This window comes from Corylus avellana, chromosome ca8, assembly GCF_901000735.1.
Source record: "Corylus avellana chromosome ca8, CavTom2PMs-1.0".
NCBI lineage: Eukaryota > Viridiplantae > Streptophyta > Magnoliopsida > Fagales > Betulaceae > Corylus > Corylus avellana.
Genome location: NC_081548.1, coordinates 13162138 through 13171119, shown reverse-complemented (window position 1 = coordinate 13171119; position 8982 = coordinate 13162138). Strand labels below are relative to the sequence as shown.

Here is an 8982-nt window from a genome sequence, read left to right as displayed (position 1 = left end):
ATGAACCTATAATAGAGATTACAAGCAAACTCAAAATGAACCTATAATAAAGATTACAAGCAAATTCAAAATGAACATAAACAGCAAGATTACTTAAAACAAAATACATCAATTTTGGTTCCCAGTTGCAAACTTGCAGTTGCCACAAACTGGCTCTTTGAGTCTCTGCATTCAAAGATTTAAAATTAGTTACATGATTCACATGAACAAGTTAATATAATCAAATTCAGAAAGAGATAAAATATTAGACCAATAAGAAAAATACAACTAAATTACACAGCCCTAGTTGCCACAGGCCCACACAGACAGACACTGCATTCAATGAAAAAAAAAATTGTTAGATGTTTTTAACTCCCTTGCAACATGTCAAGGGAGAATTATCACTTAAGATTATGCAAATGGATATTCTAATGATTGTTCAAAAACTAGATCTGCAAAAACAATGCGAGGGCAGAATGAACACAAGTTGATGCATGATATAGGTTAATAGGTTACAAGCAAACTCAAAATGAACCTATAATAAAGATTACACAATTAAAACAGGTTGTCCAAATGTCCAATATTCCAAGTTCCAACAAAGCTAGCAAAAGTATAAAAATTAAAACAGGTTATCCAAATGTCCAATATTCCAAGTTCCACCAAAGCTAGCAAAGGTGTAGCAATTATTACAGAACATAACATCAAAATCTAATGTTGACATTCAAATTACATATTCAATAAGCAAAGGAAAGCAGTAAACAGATTCCCTCACAGAAATGAGAAAACAACATTCATGGCAAATTTGACAATTTCACTTCCAACATTTTTCCCAAACACAAAAACAAAGTTAATAAGGTGAAATTATAAGTAAAAAAGAGCTTGGAAAATGGAAATAAATAAAATAACAGAATCATAAAGAACTTGCATTCAATGATTTAAAACTAGTTACATGAACAAGTTAATATAATCAAATTCAGACAAAGATAAAAGATTAGACCAATGAGAAAAATATACCTAAATTACACAGCCCTAGTTGCCACAGGCCCACACAGACAGTCACTGTATTCAATGAAAAAAAAAATTGTTAGATGTTTTTAACTCCTTTGCAACATGTCAAAGGAGAATTATCACTTAAGATTATGCAAATGGACATTTTAATGATTGTTCAAAAACCAGATCTGCAAAAACAATGGGAGGGCAGAATGAACACAAGTTGATGCATGATATAGGCTAATAGATTACAAGCAAACTCAAACTGAACCTATAATAAAGATTACACATAAGAAAAACCAGTATATGCAATGTAGATAAACTTGAAAACAACAAAAAGAAACTGGAAAAGTGAACAAAGTAAATTACCTCAATTCCGAATCTCCATGCAGTTATAAGTTATAACTTATAATAAAGCTTAAAACAGGTAATCCAAATTGGAAAAGTGAACAAAGTAAATTACCTCTATTCCGAATCTCCATACAGTACACAGATTCAGTTTTTTCAGAGAATCCCTCACAGAAAATGAGAAAACAGCATTCACTGCAAATTTGGCAATTCCACTTCCACCATTTTCTACAAACACAAACACAAAGTTAATAAGGTAAAATTATAAGTAAAAAAGAGTTTGAAAAATTGAAATAAATAAAATAACAGAATCATAACCTCACAGAAATGAGAAAAAAGCATTTACAGCAAATTTGGCAATTCCACTTCCACCATTTTCTACAAACACAAACACAAAGTTAATAAGGTGAAATTATAAGTAAAAAAGAGCTTGAAAAATAGAAAAAAAATAAAATAACATAATCTTAAAGTAACTTACAGGTATTCGAGATTTTTTCTTAATGCCATGAAGTGCTCTAACCCAATCTGAACCACATAGGAGCATTTAAATTGTATCAATTGATAATGATGCTCTATGGGGTTCAATAACTCTACCACCCGCACTGAAAGATGATTATGAAGCAATTGTACTGATTGGAACAGCCAATACATCCCGTGCCATCTTAGATAAGATGCGGTACTTTAAGGCATTGGATTTCCACCATCCCAAAGCGTCAAAGTTTGCATCACTATTTTCACCATTCTCACTATCAGAAATGAATACATCTTCCTCAAGATAAACATCCAAATCAGTTTTTATGGGCCGGATGATGTCATTGCTTCTAATATGTTGCCTAAACCGTGATCTACCACCAGACACTTCCTCTGTAACAGAGGCAATTGTAGTAGTAGCAGCACTGACTTCAGCAGCTATTTGTTGTTGAATGATCGATGCATTATGGGCAGCAACATAAACCTCAAACAACTCTTTCAAAGTATTCAACACAACATTTATGTTATCACCACGTACATCAAGTGGATAAATGATAGGAAAACAGAACCTAATCAACTTCATTTTGTATCTAGGATCCAACACAGCAGCTAAGGCCATCAACATATTAGATTCACCCCAATACTTATCAAATTTATCACTCATCTTAGCTGCTATTAATCTTATATACTCATTCCTATCCGCAGACTTAATATCACAATTGCTTTCATTCTCCACACCTCAGGTAGAAACAGATTGGATGTAGGATAGTCACTTCCAGAGACAACATTGGTCACATCATTGAAAACAACTAAAACTTGGTTCACATTCTCAACCTTATCCCATTGTTCAGGACTTACCACCCACAGAAAAGCCCGCTCTACTCTATGGTATCTAGGAAACACTTCCTTGAACCTAATTGTAGTCTTCAACATCAAGTAGGTGCTATTCCATCGGGTAGGAACATCTAAAATAAGTTTATTACAACCCAAGTCCAAACGCTTTGCTATATCACTAAATAAATTCAACCGCCTCTCAGAAGCCACTATATACTTAATCCCCTGCCTAACAGAATCTATTATGTCCCCTATTTCTAAAAGCCCTGCTTGCACCAACAAATTAGTAATATGAGCACAGCACCTAACATGAAACATAAGCCCCCCAATAGGCAAACTACCCTTCAACTCAATATCATCTCTCAAAATGTCAATGGCAGTAGCATTAGCACTAGCATTATCAACAGTTATTATAAATACTTTATCCAAAATGCCCCATTCAATAAAACTGTTCCTTAAGGCTTCAGCAATAACAACACCCGAATGTGGTGGAGGTACATTACAAAAATTTAAAATCCTCTTTTGGAGTAGCCAATTAGAATCTACAAAATGGCAAGTAACCACCATATATGAAACCCTTTGGGAGGAGGCCCACATATCAGTAGTTATGTTTACCCTATCAATCCCACTTAGAAGTGTTTTCAACTTTTTCTTTTCAATGTTATAAGTGGCAATGCAATCACTTTTTACAGTGGCACGACTAATTTTTTTCCAGTATGGTGTACAAGCCCTCATGAACTTGTTAAAAAGTTCATGCTCCATCATGTTAAAGGGATATTCATGTAGAAGTACCATATGGGCAGCAAGTTCTCTAACTTTCTTCTCATTGAAAGTAAAGTTTGTCAAGGTCCCTAAACCATCAATGTCATCACTAGGTTCAAATGACAAAGTCTTTTGCTTCTTAAGGCTATTCACCTCCACAAACTTCATACAAGCAGTTAAATGCCTACTAAGGGTGGAGGTAATACTAGATTTCCCTATAGAAAACAACATCTTGCACCAATTACACTGAAATTTTTTAACACCATTTATTGTAATAGAAGAAAAATCATTCCAGACTTTGGAAGTCTTTTGCCTTTCCTTCCTTTGGAAGGCAGTTGACCCACCTTCAACCCAGCCCCACCCTCAGCCCCAGCCCCAGCCCCAGCCCCAGCCCCAGATTCAACAACAACAAGAGAAATCAGATTAACATGTTCATTTGGTGTGCATTCAGTGCTAGCAGACACACTAGATCCAGGAGTAGGGTCGGCAGTGAGGGAATCATCACCCAAATCAACATCATTGAGTTGAAATGTATTGTCCATGATAACTGTTAATAATTTGTAAAATTAAAAAACTCGATAAATAAAATAACATAATACATTAATGGAAAATCAAAAATCAATTAACAGAATACATTATACATAACAGAATAACTTATGTTTTTGCTTTAACATAGGCAGTGTGCATAACTTAACAGAACTTAATCAAAGGCTCAAAGCATAGCTTAATTAGGCACATTAATGCATTATACTTATACATAACATAATATAACAAACATTTACATCATTAATCAGAGAGCAAATATCAAAGCATAAATTTTTTAGATCATGAATTAATGAGATGGGCAAAAATTAATCACGTTCAGCATAAATGCATAACTTAACAGAACTTAATCAAAGACTCAAATCATAGCTTAACTAGGCACATTAATGCATTATACTTATACATAACAGAATATAACAAACATTTACATCATTAATCAGAGAGCAAAAATCAAAGCATAAATTTTTTTAGATCATGAATTAATGAGATGGGCAAAAATTCATCACATTGAGCATAAATGCATAACTTAACAGAAATTAATCAAAGTCTCAAAGCATAGCTTAATTAGGCACATTAATGCATTATACTTATACATAACATAATATAACAAACATTTACATCATTAATCAGAGAGCAAATATCAAAGCATAAATTTTTTAGATCATGAATTAATGAGATGGGCAAAAATTAATCACGTTCAGCATAAATGCATAACTTAACAGAACTTAATCAAAGACTCAAATCATAGCTTAACTAGGCACATTAATGCATTATACTTATACATAACAGAATATAACAAACATTTACATCATTAATCAGAGAGCAAAAATCAAAGCATAAATTTTTTTAGATCATGAATTAATGAGATGGGCAAAAATTCATCACATTGAGCATAAATGCATAATTTAACAGAACTTAATCAAAGGCTCAAATCATAGCTTAACTAGGCACATTAATGCATTATACTTATATATAACAGAATATAACAAACATTTACATCATTAATCAGAGAGCAAAAATCAAAGCATAAATTTTTTTTAGATCATGAATTAATGAGATGGGCAAAAATGCACAACTTAACAGAACTTAATCAAAGGCTCAAATCATAGCTTAACTAGGCACATTAATGCATTATACTTATACATAACAGAATATAACAAACATTTACATCATTAATCAGAGAGCAAAAATCAAAGTATAAATTTTTTTAGATCATGAATTAATGAGATGAGCAAAAATTCATCACATTGAGCATAAATGCATAACTTAACAGAACTTAATCAAAGGCTCAAATCATAGCTTAATTAGGCACATTAATGCATTATACTTATACATAACAAAATATAACAAACATACATTACTACTCGGGGATAAAAAACATAGCATAACTTAATTAGGGTTTCCTATAAATTTAGCATAAGTTGTTAAAACTTAAAAACCTGAGTCTCTGACAGACAACTGAATATGTTGCAATAGCGTTTGTACTTTGCAAATACAAGTATACAACCCACCAATTCAAGGAGGCAGTGTGCACAACTTCCTCTCTGAAATGATAAAAACACACAACATTATAATTAGAAATTAACTAAACAAGTCACAACCAAATCAGAAAATAATTTAAGAGACTAAACAAGTTATGATCTAGGAAGTTAGGAGTTAGGATAAACATAACTTAGAGTGATAGAGTCTGGCAACTTCACTCTTCAAAAGAATGAACAAGTTTGTTTTCTCAAATCGATAACAAAGGAAATAACAAACAAAGTTACAGAGCACGTATAAAAAGGGGATGGGAATGAATAAAAAACAAAGTAAGAGACTGGATCTGGAAGCCCAATACTCAAGTGCCATATCCATCAGGACCATCACTATCAGATCAATAGCCATCGGAATGGTATGTGCTACGCCTAGGGGCTAGGGTTTAAAGAGAAACCTGCCACACGGCCCAAATTGCAACCACATATTAACAAAAAAAATAATCAGAAATCAGTTAAATAACTCAAATAACTTAAATTAGCAAAAACAAAAGGGGGATTTGGCGGCGAGATTGGACGGCATAGCCGCATAGGTGATTTGGTGAACAACTGGTACTCTGGTAGTCTCTGGTATACACAAACTCAGTCTTCTGGTTTGAAATGGAAGACTGGAAGAGATTCACGCGTTACCTCAAGAGTTTCTCTCAAAAATATCGTACGAATGGCTAGAAGCCATTAGATGTAGTGGAGAAATGATCAATCAACGGCTGGGTAGGCTTGATTGGGAAACTGGAACAAACGGGTTGTTGGGTGGGGGTTGAGAAGGATTGAATACGAGCATTCAATTCTTCAACCACGATGGGAGAGGGTTGAGACTGGCATTGAATGCTCACTGCAATGACTTCATAGTTCCTGTAGTGACCATTGCGAATCTGCAAATGAGATCGCTTTCTCCGGTTCTCCCTCAGTCCTTCTCCCTCTCGTCTCTTCATCTCCCTCAGACTCAGTCCCTCTCCTTCTCGTCTCTTGATCTCCCCGCCCCAGGCAGACGATTAGTTTTAGGGTTTTTTTTTTCTCAAAACGATTCCTAGCCGTTGAATCTAATAAATGTTTAAACAAAAATAAAACATAAACGGTTGGATTTAATCCAAAAATTTTGATTTTGTCCTAGCCTGCCGCGTGTCCTACTTTTAAGTTTTAAATTTTTTAATCCAATATGGTCGTGACTACTGCAATCCCGTGCAACCCTTTAATACAATCCGTAGATTATATAGAATATTTTATTTATATTATTTTAATCGTTCGATCAGGTGATTATAGGTAGCTTACTCTGTCTCGCGGAACACCAAATCACTCTCACGTTGGGCGTGGTTTACAGTTGTCCTCCATTTCATTGATCCAACGGCTGTAGTTTAATCTCAAAACAATGGACGGCTGATATGTGAGTCATAATTGAAGGCTCGTTTTCCCGTGCGTACGTGAAGAACGAGAAGTGGATAATTTATCCACCGCGTGCGTGAGTTGGTGAATCTGGTGCCATATATGCAAAATATTCCATCTTGACCGTTTAATCTAAGATTGATTTTTCGATTTATTTCAGACGGTTGGATCAGTGAGCTCATCAAACAAATCAGAACACCATATAACTACCACGCGTAGGCTTGCGTTACAGCTGGCTTCCATTTTCTTAATCCAACGGTTGACGTTTAATCTCCAAAAAATGGACGGCTAGAAATAAATGTTGCATAATCGAGGCATGTCTGTCTCGTTTCCTGTGCGTTGCGTGCGAAAAGAGAGGACCAGAAGTAATTCTCTGTGGCGTGACTTAAGTGAATCCGATTTCATTTGTGAACGTGATTTTTTTTTACCGTTGATGACGATCTTAAAATTTTCATTTAAGTTATGACCGTTCGATTAATAAGCTCATGATGTCAGGCGGAACACCAGATAAATATCTCTGCGGAGTGGTATATAGTTGTCGTCCACTTTGCAGATCGAACGGCTACGAAATAATAGAAATTAATCGGACGGATAAGATTAATCTAGGTAAAAGTTCAGATTTTTTCAAAATTCAAAAAAATTGAATTATCCAGTGTGCACAATTATATGTGAGCTCACCGCTCCGTTTTCCTATAAATGATCTAAACCGTTGATCTTTAATAAAATTTCAATCAATTCAACCACAACCGTTTATTTAAGTTAACAAGTTGTTAGTTTTAGTACCCTAAAAAAACTCTAACGTCTGTTTTGTTTTTTTCTTTTCTTTATTTTTTTCTAAAAAACGTGTGTTGTGTTTGGTTGTTTTAGTTTATCGGAATTATAGCATTATTGGCATTTATTTTGCAATACCATTAGACATTAGTTAACAAATTTAAACAATACTTAAAAGTTTAAAACTTAAATACTACTTAATACATTTTTTTTTTTTTTTAGTCTCATATAATTTAATTTTTTAAATAGCTTATTAATTGGACATTGGACTGTTTGGACATTAAACCTATACATTATTATTATTATTATTATTATTATTAAATCTATAAATAGCTTATTAAATCTTAATTAATTAATTGTACACACATTGAACCTATGAATATGATTATTATTATTATTATTAACTAATTAATTAGACATTGGACATTAAACCTATAAATAATAACAGAGTCTATACTCTATACAATGTTAGTTATACACTTAAACTATACCCTTAAATCTTAATTAATTAATTGTACACACATTGAACCTATGAATATGATTATTATTATTATTAACTAATTAATTGGACATTGGACATTAAACCTATAAATAATAACATAGTCTATACTCTATACAATGTTAGTTATACACTTATACTATACCCTTACTTCTTAATTAATTAATTGTACACACATTGAACCTATGAATATGATGATTACTATTATTATTATTTTTAACTAATTAATTGGACATTGGACATTAAACCTATAAATAATAACATACTCTATACTCTATACAATGTTAGTTATACACTTATACTATACCCTTAGATCTTAATTAGTTAATGGTACACACATTGAACCTATGATTATTATTATTATTATTATTTTTGAATTGGACAATGGACATTAAACTTATAAATAATAACATATTCCATATAATGTAGTTATACAACGTATACTATAGCCTTAGGTCTTAATTAGTTAATTGTATACATATTGAAGCTATGACTATTATTGATTAATAACATGGTTAATTTTATTTTTTTAGTTACATTGTCGTGTGGGTTAGGTCGAGTCAAATGATAAAACGGGTCGAGGTCACGAGCCTTAAACGAGTTGGGCGAGCCGAACGATTATCGAGTTAAATGAGTCGAGCTCTCGATCCCTAAAACGAGCTTGGGCGAGCCTGCCGATCTCGAGTTAAATGAGTCGAACTCATGAGCCCTCGTCGAGCTTAATCGAGCGAGTCGGGTATGTGTCACTAGCTAATCGAGCGAGTTTCAACAGTAACGAGTGAGTTTGTACAGTGTCAAGCTCGAGTTCGGGTCGAGCTTAGTCGAGCGGGTAGCAAGCGAGTTGTCGAGTGTGTAGGCTCATTTACACCCCTA

At 33.5% G+C, this 8982-nt stretch overlaps 1 protein-coding gene across 1 annotated transcript; it reads right to left on the bottom strand.

The window, feature by feature from the left end:
• Nucleotides 1-2469: 2469 nt before the first annotated feature.
• On the bottom strand, nt 2470-3926 carry LOC132190903 (zinc finger BED domain-containing protein RICESLEEPER 2-like). The gene is made up of 2 exons (XM_059605927.1): nt 3729-3926; nt 2470-3630 (listed from the first exon to the last, which is right to left on the bottom strand). Exons 1-2 carry the CDS (start codon nt 3924-3926, stop codon nt 2470-2472), a joined length of 1359 nt encoding a protein of 452 aa, XP_059461910.1.
• Between the last annotated feature and the right edge of the window lie 5056 nt (nt 3927-8982).

Bases quoted from the DNA above. Each gene is read 5' to 3' on its own strand.
- LOC132190903 (XM_059605927.1), bottom strand. From the start codon at position 3,926: ATGGACAATACATTTCAACTCAATGATGTTGATTTGGGTGATGATTCC. The intron at 3,631-3,728 runs GTGGGTCAACTG...AAAAAATTTCAG, and splicing joins AGGGTGGGGCTGGGTTGAAG to TGTAATTGGTGCAAGATGTT.